The sequence below is a fragment of the Trichomycterus rosablanca genome, chromosome 10 (genome assembly GCF_030014385.1).
Source record: "Trichomycterus rosablanca isolate fTriRos1 chromosome 10, fTriRos1.hap1, whole genome shotgun sequence".
Classification (NCBI taxonomy): domain Eukaryota; kingdom Metazoa; phylum Chordata; class Actinopteri; order Siluriformes; family Trichomycteridae; genus Trichomycterus; species Trichomycterus rosablanca.
In genome coordinates this window covers 37,788,254-37,804,463 of record NC_085997.1, presented here as the reverse complement: position 1 = coordinate 37,804,463, position 16,210 = coordinate 37,788,254, and the positions used below count along the sequence as shown (strand labels likewise).

Below are 16,210 nucleotides of genomic sequence, written 5' to 3'. Positions count from 1 at the left end.
CCAGTCTCAGAGCCGTACAGGGAGAAATAATAATGTAAACATGAAGAGGAAACAACTGTTCAATCTTATTTATCTAATATACTGTTCATAGATCCTCTTTAATACAACGAATGTGTATTAAATTCATACTTATACATCTGCACCCATCACCCATAACATTAAAACCACCTCCTTGTTTCTACACTCACTGTCCATTTTATCAGCTCCACTTACCATATAGAAGCACTTTGTATTTCTACAATTACTGACTGTAGTCCATCTGTTTGTCTGCATGCTTTGTTCCCCCCCTTTCGTGCTGTTCTTCAATGATCAGGACCCCCACTGGACCACCACAGAGCAGGTATTATTTAGGTGGTGGATCATTCTCAGCACTGCAGTGACACTAACATGGTGGTGGTGTGTTAGTGTGTGTTGTGCTGGTATGAGTGGATCAGACACAGCAGCGCTGCTGGAGTTTTTAAACACCTCACTGTCACTGCTGGACTGAGAATCGTCCACCAACCAAAAATATCCAGCCAACAGCACCTCGTGTGCAGCGTCCTGTGACCACTGATGAAGGTCTAGAACAAGCAATAGATGAGCGATCATCTCTGACTTCTACAAGGTGGACCAACTAGGTAGGAGTGTCTAATAGAGTGGACAGTGAGTGGGCACGGTATTTAAAAACTCCAGCAGCGCTGCTGTGTCTGATCCACTCATACCAGCACAACACACACTAACACACCACCACCATGTCAGTGTCACTGCAGTGCTGAGAATGATCCAGCACCTAAATAATACCTGCTCTGTGGGGGTCCAGTGGGGGTCCTGACCATTGAAGAACAGGATGAAAGGGGGTAACAAAGCATGCAGAGAAACAGATGGACTTCAGTCAGTAATTGTAGAACTACAAAGTGCTTCTATATGGTAAGTGGAGCTGATAAAATGGACAGTGAGTGTAGAAACAAGGAGGTGGTTTTAATGTTATGGCTGATCGGTGTAAATCAGGCTTGTGTGGCATTTAGCAGATGCTTTTATCCAAGTAACTTACAATTATGAATACAATTCGAGCCATTGAGGGTTAAGGGTCTTGCTCAAGGGCCCAACAGTGGCAACCTGGCAGTGGTGGGACTTGAATCAGTGACCTTTCAAATACTAGTCCAGTACCTTAACCACTAGTCTACAACTCTCCACCACACAATATTTGGTTAAGGTACCGTAGTAGTAATAATAAGGTTGCCGGTTCAATCCCCACCACACAGCCAAGTTGCCACTGTTGGCCCCTAAGCAAGGCCCTCAACTCTAAATTGCTTGCACTGTAATCGGTTGCAATTGTAAGTCACTTTGGATAAAGGCATCTGCTAAATGCCTTCAATGTGAATGTATTTATTTATTAATTTCTTTTAAAAACATCTTGATTTTGGAACAAAACACTTTGTTCATATTTATAGATACAAAGTGACTTTTGAACCAGCAAAATGTTTACTCCAGTATTTCCATTTTTATTTGTTTTAAATGAAGATGGCATACTGGATTTTAAATAATACAGTATATTTATAATATTTTGGTGTGTACTTCATGTGTTTGTGTGTTAGCTGGGTTCGTAGACGGCAGGGTGGGGGAGGATAATGAAAGCTGGTGAGAGACTTAATGTGTAGAGAAGCCATAAAACCAAGGTACCAGACTAGTAATAATAAGGTTGCCGGGTCAATCCCCACCACAAAGCCAAGTTGCCACTGTTGGTCCCTAAGCAAGGCCCTCAACTCTAAATTGCTTGCACTGTAATCGGTTGCAATTGTAAGTCGCTTTGAATAAAGGCATCTGCTAAATGCCCTAAATGTAAATGTATATATTTATTTATTTATTTTATATATAAAACAATACACGAATGTGCTGGAACAATATAAATAAATAAAAGTGCTTGAATACTTGTTTGCCTTCACCATATTTCTGCATCATCTCAATCCGTCAGTCATAAAACTGGCTTGGTTCCTCCGTCTGAGTGCTACGTTCTCCCCATCCACCTACAAACAGATGGTGCTCAACACATCATCCAGAAACACAGTCTGTCTCTCACTGCCTGAGACTAAAACAGAATCTCACATGTATTCATACTTCAGGATATAAAAACATCAGAATTAACACTGTTATTTAATATAAAAAACAAACAAGACAAGCATTTAATGAACCAGCATAATGACAACCCAGTAAACACAATGCTAGAATTTTATATTTTTTAATGAACAGTAATATAGTATCAGTATTCTATACTAGTATTCTATATAAACATTTCTGTTATATCCTAATAATCAGGTAAAGCTAATGTGATTAAATACATAAAAAAATCCATCATTGCTGGATGTTAATTTGTTGATTAGCTTAATATCTGGCGAGTAAAGGAAAACCAGTGAACCAGATCACAAAAAACGATATCCTCCTTTTATAAAACCTCCTCCAGGTAAGAAGGAGCCTATAATAAAATATACACATCACAATGTCACACCGGTCCGGATCCTGAACCTTATACCCCTATTTAGTTTTTATATTTTACCCTGTTTTTTTTTTTACATTTGTGTCCCTTAAGTTCCTTATTCCAGGGATTTTCAAGCCCTGGGTCACGAGCTTTGGGTGGATCGTGAGCCAAAAATGTATAATAACAACTAAACAAACACATTTTAACAGTCACATAAACATGAAATGAACTTGTACACAAACGCCCCCATGTGGAGGCTTTACGTTACATCTTGTAAATCGCAGTGGGACCAGATTGCCACCATATTCATTATTGAAGTATATTAAGTTTTGTGTTTGGTTTTGATGCGTCGTTTGTGTTGCCTGGGTCATGGTAAAAAAAAGTTTGAAAATCCTGCCTAAAACAGTCAGTGTTTGTTTGTCTGTTTTCATTTCTTTGGTCATTATTAACCTGTTGCTAATTTGCTCTAGTTGGTGTGTTGGGTCTGAGTATCTACACAGTACCTTTGAGTCTTATGGGGTCTTTTTACATTTACATTTTCGGCATTTAGCGGACGCTTTTATCCAAAGCGACTTACAGTAGTGTGACAGTATACAGTCTGAGCAATTGAGGGTTAAGGGCCTTGCTCAAGGGCCCAACAGTGGCAGCCTGGCAGTAGTGGGGCTTGAGTGGGGCAACCTTCTGCCCCATTATTATAGAACACCGTTATTTGTCATATATACACATTTTTGAACCGAGTTCTACTCAAGTTGTAAGGAATCTAAGTATTTAGACATGCCTTCTTCTCAGGAGTGTAGGATGATGTAAAGATGTAGAGATGTAAGCAGTTAGCATTGTTTCTAATGTCCAGTCGGCTACTCTGTGAAAGGTCTGTTGCAGTTAGTGTGGTGCAGAAGTTGCTGGTCATGGTTCTTACTCTGAAGTCTGAGCTGACCAAGGTTGACCCTGTTGCCTTTATCTTTTACTCTTTGAGTTATGTCTGTAAGTTGTAGAAAGGATCACTGGAGCTTTGTTGACCCCCAAAAACTATCTGTCTTCCAGTTATTCAGTCACAGAAAGAGTACCGTGACAAAAATAGACTGTTGATTGTTCCTGTAAAGACGAGAATAGAGAGAGAACCGTTACAGGATTCATCCTATAGTGACTCAACAAAATGACCCAAATGTTTATTGGGTTCCTCGATGGTGTGGGCACCCGGCCAGGTTGCCAAGAGGCAGCAGATGGCATTTAGCATAATGAATAGGACTCGGTGGGCACCCACAGATCGCTCCATGAGTCGTAGGCCTGCACTTCCACAGATAATGCTAGGCTGCAGCAAGTGCTGCTTAGAGCTGATTCATTTGGAAGGGTCTTAAAATGGTACTGCAGGGGTTATAGTACCTACGTAAGAGGCCGATTTACACCTGTGTTGAAGACTAAGAACTTGTTCAGTATTAAAGAGCAGGAGCTGGTGTTAAAAAGCATTTATTTTTTAAGCAGGTCACCCTCAGACAGCTGGCTGCAGTATGTGTAATTAATGAATATGTATTTTTGAATATCTGGCATGAATATTTACACTGTGTGCTTCGTTTGCTTAAACGATGTGCAGGCTTGTATGTAAATAAAATGCCCATGCAGTAATCCCACAGGGTATATAAAGCATTTCATTAGCATTTGCAGCATTTAGCAGACACTGTTATCCAAAGTAACTGTGACTGAAAACAATTTGAGCAGTTGAGGGTAAAGGGTCTTGCTCAGGGGCCCAACAGTGGCACACTGGCGTAGGTAAGCCGTGAACTGGCAACTGATTACTAGACCAGTACCTTAACTGAAAAGCTACCAGCTAGCATTTTGCATTAAGGACATATAGAGCATTGTGCGTACAATACTAAATCATAATAATAGTCACAGCTTTACGTACAAGGCTCTTGAGACTCAGATCCGACATCATTCTGATCGTGTCATTTTCTGCTCTCTAATAACACTCTGGCCATCTTAACCTGCAACACACGCAATGGGTAAATGTTCCAGCCGGCTTAGTGATGAAGCGTCGCTCCCTACTCCCTACACAGTTTGAAGTTCACTTTGGTGGAATACCCTACGTAGTGCACTTCACAGGAACGACTGGGGTGAATGGAACGCTACTACAAAATTGGCGCTAATGAGTTTAAGAACCGCTTTCTGAACCAATCAGAGCTTCCGATTGTTAGTTAGTTGTTAGTAAGAAATGCTGTTATTTGCATTTATTCAGTTTGCGTCACACAGATGACGTGGTAATGAAACGCTCGATCGGCTTTCTAACGACCTCCTGTTTTACTTGACAACTGGGAAAAGTTTGGAGGTTTTTAATTATAAGCACATTTACAGAATAACGGATTCTGTTCCTAATGGGACGCACGCTTATAAATGTAATAGCATCTGGAAGAACAGAAGCTCAGGTAAGCAGCGGTTATGATTGTTTTTGCTGTGTTTGGGATTTTGGCCGCTGTGCCGTGATTTATCGAGCACTTTTGTTCTGTAATGAAAACAAAACGTATCAGTTGAAGCTTTTAACTGGAACCTTCTTGTTACAGAAATTACATTCATTTACACAATGAGGAGGAAAGTAAAGACACGAAGTAAAATGGCTAAATACACTCGCTAATCTGTTGTTGTTTTTTATCTGAACTTACAGATTATTTGTTTATTTCTACGCTACATTTCCAATATATGTTTTGTGTTTATTATATTGACTCGTGACTCGACTCGGACTCTAGCCTTAAGACTCGTGACTTGACTCGTATTATGTAACTTGTGAACATCTCTATTGCCAACCAGTTGTCAGGATTCAGCAATAAATACGGTTTACCAATTAAAATTTTAATATGTGAAGATTTTAAACAACATGAGGCAACTAACAGTTGCAACTAATACGTGACATGAATGAAGCGTGATTTTAGAGAGTGAGCTCTACAACGATGAGTCTGATGTTGGAATGTAATTCACATTAATGAGAGCTGGAAGCCTCATTATAAAAGAATCAGCTTAAATTCTCCCCTCGACTTCTTAAATCTTCTTTTAAATGATCTGACAACATTAAAGTGAGAAATAATAATGATGACAGGAATACTGAGAAAATGTCAAGAGTTCAGAATGAGTAGCTGAAGTATGACTGTGTTATCTGGATTATCTTCATCTTCATTTTGAGGTTGGCATGGTTACTAGCTTTAGTAAATCAGAGTTATTTATGTCCTGTCTGGGTTGGACGTTTACCTAGTGTATGTTCCGAGTGTCAGATTTTTCCAGGTCATTAAACTCTGAGAGTTCTATAATGTCAGGGTTGTGTCTTCTGAGGGACAAATGTCCCCAGAGTCCTGTTACTGTTTCCAGGGTTGTACGGTCTCGGAGCCTTTTCCTCACTGGTCTATACACTGTCAGTACACTGCCCTGTAATATGTAGAGAAACAGATGGACTACAGTCAGTAATTGTAGAACTACAATGTGCTTCTATATGGTAAGTGAAGCTGATAAAATGGACAGTGAGTGTAGAAATTGTGGGTCCATACATCCATGTGAGAGGGACTCTCGACTGATTTGGGTATGAATCCATCCTTGCAGATCAAGTACACCCAAACATGCTGGTTATCTTCCCTGGGGTGGATACACTATATTGCCAAAAGTATTCACTCACCCCTCCAAAGCATTGAATTCAGGTGTTCCATCACTTCCATGGCCACAGGTGTATAAAACCGAGCACCTCGGCATGCAGACTGCTTCTACACACATTAGTGAAAGAACGGGTCGCTCTCAGGAGCTCAGTGAATGGTACCGTGATGCCACCTGTGCAACAAGTCCAGTGGTGAAATTTCCTCACTACTAAATATTCCACAGCCGATTGTCAGTGGTGGTATAACAAAGTAGAAGCAATTGGGAACGACAGCAACTCAGCCACAGTGTTAGCCACGTAAAATGACAGAGCGGGTCAGCGGATGCTGAGGAACGTAGTGCGCAGAGGTCACCAACTTTCTGCAGATTCAATCGCTACAGACCTCCAAACTTCATGTGGCCTTCAGATGAGCTCAGGAACAGTGTGTAGAGCTTCATGGAACGGGTTTCCATGGCCGAGCAGCTGCATCCAAGCCTCACATCACCAAGCGCAATGCAAAGCGTCGGATGCGGTGGTGTAAAGCACGCCGCCACTGGACTCTAGAGCAGAGGAGACGTGTTCTCTGGAGTGACGAATCACGCTTCTCCACCTGGCGATCCGATGGACGAGTCTGGGTTTGGCGGTTGCCAGGGGAACGGTACCTGTCTGACTGTATTGTGCCGAGTGTAAAGTGTGGTGGAGAGGGGATCATGGTGTGGGGGTGTTTTTCAGGAGTCGGGCTCGGCCCCTTAGTTCCAGTGAAAGGAACTCTTAATGCTTCAGCGTACCAAGAGATTCTGGACAATTTCATGCTCCCAACTTTGTGGGAACAGTTTGGGGATGGCCCCTTCCTGTTTCAACATGACTGCACACCAGTGCACAAAGCACAAGCTCCATAAAGACGTGGATGAGCCAGTTTGTTGTGGAAGAACTTGACTGGCCTGCACAGAGACCTCAACCTGATAGAACACCTTTGGGATGAATTAGAGCGGAGACTGTGAGCCGGGCCTTCTCGTCCAACATCAGTATCTGACCTCACAAATGCGCTTCTGGAAGAATGGTCAAAAATTCCCATAAACACACTCCTAAACCTTGTGGAAAGCCTTCCCAGAGGAGTTGAAGCTGTTATAGCTGCAAAGGGTGGCGACATCATATTAAGCCCTATGGATTAAGAATGGGAGTCACTCAAGTTCATATGCGTGTGAAGGCAGACGAGCGAATAGCTGCTGCTCAGAATAACTCCACAGTGTATTTGCAGTGCCCAACATTTATATTTTCATATGTCCTGAATTATTATATCTTCTATAATGAAAGTATGAGAGAAATGTTATTTGTGAGTTGGGTGAAAATCTAACCTTTGGAAGAATCTCACCTTGTTTAATCTGTACTTTAATCACCTTTTATAATCACCGTCCCATTCCACTGCACAGTTATTACCATCACAAGAGCTTCGGGCCACAACAAAAACTGCAATTTAATCCTCCGTTGGTCATCACAGCCTTTTCCTGTAGTTAAGGTTTTGTGTTAAATGAATAGAGAGCAGCTTTCATTCCCAAGATGCTTTCAGTGCCGTAAGAGAAAGATTGAATGTGGGAACGGGGAATTGAAAGCGTTTCAGTCAGTAAAACGATTTTCAAATGCACTTCCCGTCTGAGCTGTTGAGACGTGTTGAAGGGAACATTAAGATTAAGTGTCTTCAGATTGGTAAGAGATTGAACTATAAATCAACCAGAATATGTTAGGAGCTGGTGGAACATGAGTGACACTGTCTGCAGTCAAGCCAGCTTTGCACAGCTGTGGGCTAAAAGGACGTTATTCAAGATGTAGCCGAATGGTTGAGGTGCTGGTCCAGTAATCAGAAGGTTGCTGGTTCAAGCCTCACCACTGCCAGGTTGCCACTGTTGGGCCCTTGAGCAAGGCCCTTAACCCTCAACTGCTCGGATTGTATACTGTAATAGTACTGTAAGTCGCTTTGGATAAAAGCATCTGCTAAATGCCGAAAATGTAAATGTAAAGGTATATAAAAAATCCCCTGCTTCATAATCCACACCTTTAAGCTTAACTAAGGTTTGTTGTTTATCATAAGTCTGGGCTTCTTTATTGTCTTGTAGCCTTTAAGTCCATGGGACTGTACAGCTTGCTTGACTGTGGACAAATGTGACCTATTTTAGAACAGCTTTAAATTTATAGTAGACCTGTTTCTGTTGTTGGTGCTATAATTACATCTACAGTTTACAGGCTTTTATCCAAAGCGACTTGGGTTGAGAGCCTTGCTCAGGGGCCCAACAGTGATGACTTGGCAGTAGTGGGGTTTGAACCAGCAACCTTTTGATTACCAGTCAGGTACCATAACTGCTGAACTACCACTACCCCGTTACATCTAAATATACAGTATTTTCTCTCAGCAAAAGGTTGACCGTCTTGATTTTCTCTTGACCTTTGAAAAAGACCACAGTTCCATGTACCTTTTAATGAGTACTGCTCACCTGGCCCTATTTAAACGGGCACAGAGAAGTCACCAGGTTTATTTTAAGGAATTGGGAGCCATTATACGTATATTGTTCATGTCTCTTACAAGTGTATGTGATGTTTTACTTTAGCTGTATGCAGCAGATACAGGGTTTCAGAAAGAACGACAGGACGTATCTTTAGTTCTGATCTTTGTACAGAGTAATAAGTCTGTCTATCTGTTTATCTGTCTGTCTATCCATCTGTCTGTCTATCTGTCTATCCATCTGTTTATCTGTCTATCTATCTATCTGTCTGTCTGTCTATCTGTCTGTCTATCTATCTGTCTGTCTATCTATCTATCTATCTATCTATCTATCTATCTATCTATCTATCTATCTATCTATCATCTATCTATCTATCTATCCATCTGTTTATCTGTCTATCTACCTATCAATCTATATGTCTGTCTATCTGTTTATCTATCTATCTATCTATCTGTCTGTCTATCTATCTATATCTCTATCTGTAGAATATGTTTGAGAAGCCGTCTCTGCCGGAGTACAAGGTTGCAGCCGTTCAGAAATCCCGCTTCATCCTGCTCCACTACAGTATATTCAAGGCACTGTGGGATTGGATGATCCTCCTGGCGACGTTCTACGTGGCCGTGACCGTGCCGTATAACGTGTGTTTTATTCCGTACATTGAATCAGAAACAGCGGCCAGGAGCACCATCGTCTCTGACATCGTTGTAGAAATGCTCTTCATACTCGGTGAGTTTGGAACATGGTGGTGTGAAAAGTTCGTACATTTCATATGTCTAATCAAGGATAATAATGCTGGTGTCACATCTCTAACGCTATATGTCTCTATATGTCTCTTATTTTCAGATATCATCTTAAATTTCCGCACCACGTACGTGAGTCAGTCCGGTCAGGTGGTTTATGACCCGCGGTCCATCTGCATCCATTACGCTGCTACCTGGTTCTTTGTGGATTTAGTGGCGGCGCTGCCGTTTGATCTCCTTTATGCCTTTAATGTCACTGTTGTAAGTACAAAATACACCGATCAGTCATAACATTAAAACCACCTCCTTGTTTCTACACTCACTGTCCATTTTATCAGCTCCACTTACCATATTGAAGCACTTTGTAGTTCTACAATTACTGACTGTAGTCCATCTGTTTCTCTGCATGCTTTGTTAGCTCCTTTCACCCTGTTCTTAAATGGCCAGGACCCCCACAGAGCAGGTGTTATTTAGGTTGTGGGTCATTCTCAGCACTGTAGTGACACAGTGGTGGTGTGTTAGTGTGTGTTGTGCTGGTATGAGTGGATCAGACACAGCAGCGCTGCTGGAGTTTTTAAATGCCTCACTGTCACTGCTGGACTGAGAATCGTCCACCAACTAAAAATATCCAGCCAACAGCACCCCGTGGGGAGCGGCCTGTGACCACTGATGAAGGTCTAGAAGATGACCGACCCAAACAGCAGCTGAGTAGATGAGCGATCGTCTCTGACTTTACATCTACAAGGTGGACCAACTAGGTAGGAGTGTCTAATAGAGTGGACAGTGAGTGGACACGGTATTTAAAACCTCCAGCACATACCAGCACTACACACACTAACACACCACCATGTCAGTGTCACTGCAGTGCTGAGAATGACCCACCACCTAAATAATACCTGCTCTGTGGTGGTCCTGACCATTGAAGAACAGGGGGAAAGCAGGCTAAAAAAGTATGTAGAGAAACAGATGGACTACAGTCAGTAATTGTAGAACTACAAAGTGCTTCTATATGGTAAGTGGAGCTGATAAAATGGACAGTAAGTGTAGAAACAAGGAGGTGGTTTTAATGTGCAACTTCAAACAACTTCATTAGTAATTTTGTGGTCATTAGTTTAAATTTTATTTGTTTTTAGTCTAGTTGGCTTCAGTAATTTCTATCAACTGGTATTTTTATTGTGTTTTCTTTCCAACCTTGGCATGTTTCAGGGTGTAGTCAAACTAGCCATGTTTAAATGGGCACAGAGAGGTCACCAGCTCAACTTAGTCATGATCATTAGCAAGAAATTAGAAAGCAACTTCATTTTTAGACAGACGACTATGTGTTCTGGTCAATCAGTCACAGAAAAATGAAACACTGAGGCTCTGTATGTGTGTATTAGACGTCTCTGGTTCACCTGTTGAAGACGGTCCGGTTGCTGCGGTTGCTACGGTTGCTTCAGAAGTTGGACCGTTACTCTCAGTACAGCGCCATGGTGCTCACGCTGCTCATGTCCATGTTCGCTCTGCTGGCGCACTGGATGGCCTGCATCTGGTACGTCATCGGAAGCAAAGAGATGGAGCGCAACGCTAACCAAGACGACTGGGACATCGGTAACAAACACAAACACTCATCTGGGTTTGAGGATTTTCACATTTGGGGGCTGTAACACGTTGCTGGCAATACTGACGGTGTTGGAAGTGTATTAGAATCTTAAAGGGTAGCCTTAATATTGTTATTCCAATCATACAAAATAATAATATTCATTATTAATACTATATTTGGTTCTTTTTATTATATATTTGTAAGATCAACCTGGATTCTTGAGTCTCTTCATTGATTAAAAGGATTAATTAGTTAATTATATAACTAATGATTGCACTCTCTGACCCAAGGATGGCTGCATGAGCTTGGTAAGCGCCTGGAGACTCCGTACGTAAACAGTACGTTTGGAGGTCCGAATGTACGAAGTGCCTACATCGCCTCGCTGTACTTCACCCTGAGCAGCCTCACCAGTGTGGGATTTGGGAACGTCTGCGCCAACACGGACGCTGAGAAGATCTTCTCCATCTGCACGATGCTGATCGGAGGTACGAACAAAACAACAGTTTCAGTGTGTGGACCTTAAGCATCACTCAAGTATAAAAAGTCTGAAGCAGTCTGAAGAATGATCTCAAGTCTGGAGTCTAATTGTGATCCTTTAGAACTGATACTAATTTAGAGAGCAAATATCTGAGCATTGTTGAGGTCTCAAGTTTTTATACACATGTAAAGGATGTGCAGTCTTGGGATTTTATTCCTTTTTGACAATTATTTTGACAGCGCACTTGTTGGTTATAAATCCTTTAGGTCTTTCACCTTGATTACCCACCTTTAATATTTGACCATTGCTAGAGATTTAGTTTGGCTAAGGTTGTGCTAGAGAATTCATTTCACTGCTTTGCTTTGTTTTGAACACATCGATCCCAATCCCAATACATCGATACATCATTGACCTGTTTGAATGAGGCACGATCTACCAGCGTGCATTGTGCGATCAACTGGTAGATCGCTCCTCATTCAAACAGGTCCACGTGATTGACATGAAATGTGGCCACTGTTTCTTTAATTTGCAGTTTGTTACCAGAGCTACACCTCAGCCCGCCTAAAGCACCGCTAATCTAGAAAGTATTCATTCATCAGTAGCCAGTTTGCACCATTTTTTGCATTTTTCCTTTTGTAACCTGCACTATTTGTGAAGATGAGAGCGCAAGCGAGCACAAAGAAACCAAATCATCAGAATAGGTCAGTGTGATTTTTCAGTCACTTGCCCTGTAATGCTGAACATCAATATGGGAACTGAAGCGAAAAATTATGAGGCCAACCCGAAAAAGTAGATCACGATGACCACAAGCCACAAAAGTACCCCTGTTTTAGAGCATAATACTACCATCTCCATCTTTCTCCTTCAAACATTATTTTGGCAACTGTGGCCAAACAACTAAAAAAACTCTGCTTCAAAGTTCATCTAATAGAAAACTAACAGTAAACGTCCTTAAAAAAACGTTTGTTCCAATCATTTAAAGAACAGGAACAGTGCTGAAAATCCCAAGACGTTCATGTCTTTTACAAGAGTACAAGTTGTTGTAACTAGAAGTAGAAGTAGTTCTTTAATGAATGAAATTAAACTAAGAATGGAAATGTTCCAGCAGCAGTTATATTAGCTATCTGATTTTCTGTCTCCTGCTGTAATTGTAGCGCTGATGCACGCGGTGGTGTTTGGAAATGTGACGGCCATCATCCAGCGCATGTATTCCCGCCGCTCGCTGTATCACACGCGCATGAAGGACCTGAAGGATTTCATACGTGTTCACAGACTCCCGCAGCAGCTGAAGCAGCGCATGCTCGAGTATTTTCAGACCACGTGGTCCGTTAACAACGGCATTGATGCCAACCAGGTAATTTCATGACGGTTTACAGGAACTGAAATATGGTTAGCATTAGCCTTTATTAATTACAGAGGGGTTTGTGTTGGTGCAGTGTACCACGGGGAAAAGGGTTCAGGAGCACTGCTATCCTTGCATTGCTATGTTTTTGGGCCATGATAGAGACCAGCACGAGACACCCATGTTCCAGCAGCTTTCACTTAATGGCCTTTTTTTTTGTTGCAATTTTCCCCCCAATTTTCTCCCTAATTTAGTCGTATCCAATTACCCTGGTTTCATTACACTTCACCTCTACCGATACAACCCTCCACTGCTGACTGAGAAGCTTCGTAACTGACACACGCCCCCTCCGACAAGTGTGCAGTACCGACTGCAGCCTTTCACCTGCACATGGCGAGCTGATATGTGGATCAGCTTTGTGTACGGAGAGACACGCCCTGATCAGCATTATTCCTCGACTCTGCGCAGGCGTCATCAATCAGCCAGCAGAGGTCGTAGCTGCATCAGTTATGAGGAACCCTGGTTAGGCTTTCCCACACTGTATGAACAACAGCCGACTGTTGTTCATGTAGCCGCCCAGCCCAGCCGGACGCCAGAGCTGAGATTCGAAACGATGTGTTTGAAATCCCAGCTCTGGTGTGCTAGCGTGTTTTACCGCTGCACCACCTGAGCGGCTTTAATGGCCTTTTTTAAACCAAAGCAAACCATGACAAAGAGACCACTGTTTCTGGTACTTTGTAACAGGTTCAGTCAAGATAGCTCTATTGGTGCAGGCAAAGAGAAGCCGCAAGCTACAGGTGATTGCTTGTACAGAATATCTTGGGATCTGAAGCTGCTTAGACATTCGTGCCCTGCTGGAAATCTAAGATCTGGTTTTTGAAATCTGTACAGAGCTTCCTACATTTGAGTTTAATGACTTAACAATTCGGATTAGACCTATTTACTCTGATGGACCAAAACATCAGGACCTCCCTGCAAAAATGCACATGGTGATGCCTATTTTCTAATAAAAGTCAAGATCAGGGTTATATTAAATGTTGGGCAAATGGTACTTAGTCATAGTACATGAGTTTAATCAGACATGTTCAGGCATAAAGACCTGAGTGTCTTTGTTAAAAGCCAAATTGTGGCTAGACAAAGTAAAGGCAAGCTCACGGTCACCAATGAGTACTTACCGACAGTAGTTCGAGAAAGGACAAATGACAACACAGGCATTGGACACCAAGACTCATGACTGCCAGAGCAGAATGTCCAACAAAGGGCTACTGAGGCTTAAATGTGCATTAAACCCTGGCCTGTGTAGATTTAGGCCTGTCCACTGTCAAAAGCACCTACAACAGCATCAGAGCAATCAAAGAATGTTGGCTGGTCTGATGAATTCTGTTCAGCACCAGGACTGACATACACGACTTGAAGGAACTCCTGGTACAAAATACATATATATGAAAAAAAAAAATTAAAGAGCCATATCCCAAAGTTTAATGACATTATAGAACCTTCAGCACTACTTAATTAATAATACAAATATACTAACAAATACACAGATCAGCCATAACATTAAAACCACCTCCTTGTTTCTACAATTACTGACTGTAGTCCATCTGTTTCTCTGCATGCTTTGTTAGCCCCCTTTCATGCTGTTCTTAAATGCTCAGGACCCCCACAGGACCACCACAGAGCAGGTATTATTGAGGTGGTGGATGATTCTCAGCACTGCAGTGACACTGACATGGTGGTGGTGTGTTAGTGTGTGTTGTGCTGGTACGAGTGGATCAGACACAGCAGCGCTGCTGGAGTTTTTAAACACCTCACTGTCACTGCTGAGAAAAGTACACCAACCAAAAAAATATCCAGCCAACAGCGCCCCGTGGGCAGCGTCCTGTGACCACCGATGAAGGACACAGTGTTTAAAAACTCCAGCAGCGCTGCTGTGTCTGATCCACTCGTACCAGCACAACACACACTAACACACCACCACCATGTCAGTGTCACTGCAGTGCTGAGAATGATCCACCACCTAAATAATACCTGCTCTGTGGTGGTCCTGTGGGGGTCCTGACCATTGAAGAACAGGGTGAAAGGGGGCTAAAAAAGAATGTAGAGAAACAGATGGACTACAGTCAGTAATTGTAGAACTACAAAGTGCTTCTATATGGTAAGTGGACTGATAAAATGGACTATATAGTATATTAACTCCTAATCACATCTTCTTTTTTAGCTTCTGCATGATTTTCCGGACGAGCTCCGGGCCGACATCGCCATGCACCTGAACAAAGACATCCTGCAGCTCCCGCTGTTCGAGGGGGCCAGTCGAGGTTGCTTACGTTCGTTATCGCTGCACATTAAAACCTCGTTTTGTGCTCCGGGCGAGTATCTGATCCGGCAGGGAGACGCGCTTCATGCTAACTACTTTGTCTGCTCCGGATCTCTGGAGGTGCTGAAGGATGGCATGGTCCTCGCCATACTTGGTTTGTATTACTGTCTGTTTATGGTTTTATTTCAATCAAAAAAGGTTTAGTACAACTTGTGTTCATCCACAGATGTTCCCAGTATGCACCAGTGATAATACCAATTAGATTGTGATTTAGTGTATGTCTGTCTTAAATATGTGCAGGGAAGGGCGATCTGATTGGCTCAGACCTGCCAGGGCAGGATCAGGTGATCAAGGCGAATGCGGACGTGAAGGCGCTGACGTACTGTGATCTACAGTACATCAGTGTGAGAGGTTTGAGGGAAGTGCTGGAGCTTTATCCTGAATACGCCAACGTCTTCAGCTCCGACATCCACCATAACCTAACATATAACCTCAGAGAGGGCAGCGTGGCTGAGGTGAACACACACACACAAACTACATTTACATTTTTGGCATTTAGCAGACACTCTTATCAAGAGCGACTTACAGAAGAGCTTCCATAGTGAACATTACCTTACTCTAGTTTAAGTAAAACAACAGTTCAAGAACACAAATATGCTGAAACCCTGTTTCATGATCCGAGCAGCTCGACCGAATCGAGATTTCTAGCATGTCAGATATCTGATCTGAGTTGCCCGACTGGCAATGAGTTCTGTGTCAAACAGCTAATGAGAACGCAAGATACGGGGTGAGGGGAAACGCAGGGTAGGAGTGTAAAAATGTGGAACAGGGGTGTAATATAGTTTATATCAGAATACATCAGCACACACACACAAGTTTTAGATTATTTCTGACCTGATCGTTCTCTACAAAACACCCACGCTGCTGCATTGCAAATAATATTTATTAACCTCCAACTCACTATAGAACAATACATGCTGTTCGTGTTGCCAAATCCACTCACATTCATTTATTTTTCCTCTTTGATTTTACGCTGCACATCAGCACACAAACTTTGATCTCTCTCTACTTGTTGACGTGCATTTTTGGACGTGGTATCATTAAACCCCTAGTCACTTCTCATGTGTGTTTTCGTGACAAAAGGTAGTTTGGGAGACCAGAGAAGCTCGCCTGAGATTCCAGTTGGTGATAGATGGTGTAGTG

At 42.3% G+C, this 16,210-nt stretch overlaps 1 protein-coding gene and 1 long non-coding RNA gene across 4 annotated transcripts in view; one reads left to right on the top strand and one right to left on the bottom strand.

The window, feature by feature from the left end:
- Nucleotides 1-16,210, top strand: part of kcnh4b (potassium voltage-gated channel, subfamily H (eag-related), member 4b) — a 41,883-nt gene that overhangs the window by 16,470 nt on the left and 9,203 nt on the right. For both annotated transcript variants that reach the window (XM_063003305.1, XM_063003304.1), the window contains exons 5-11: nt 9,037-9,277; nt 9,395-9,552; nt 10,671-10,881; nt 11,164-11,358; nt 12,506-12,705; nt 14,912-15,161; nt 15,308-15,522. In XM_063003305.1, coding sequence (XP_062859375.1) covers nt 9,037-9,277; nt 9,395-9,552; nt 10,671-10,881; nt 11,164-11,358; nt 12,506-12,705; nt 14,912-15,161; nt 15,308-15,522 — 1,470 coding nt within the window. The remainder of the gene's footprint in view (nt 1-9,036; nt 9,278-9,394; nt 9,553-10,670; nt 10,882-11,163; nt 11,359-12,505; nt 12,706-14,911; nt 15,162-15,307; nt 15,523-16,210) is intronic.
- Nucleotides 1,878-9,493, bottom strand: LOC134321515 (uncharacterized). 2 transcript variants are annotated; one of them, XR_010013872.1, is made up of 3 exons: nt 9,417-9,493; nt 3,369-3,544; nt 1,878-2,003 (listed from the first exon to the last, which is right to left on the bottom strand). It is a non-coding gene; the product is annotated as an uncharacterized LOC134321515 (long non-coding RNA). The 2 variants fall into 2 exon arrangements; XR_010013873.1 differs by lacking the exon at nt 9,417-9,493 and adding an exon at nt 4,353-4,388.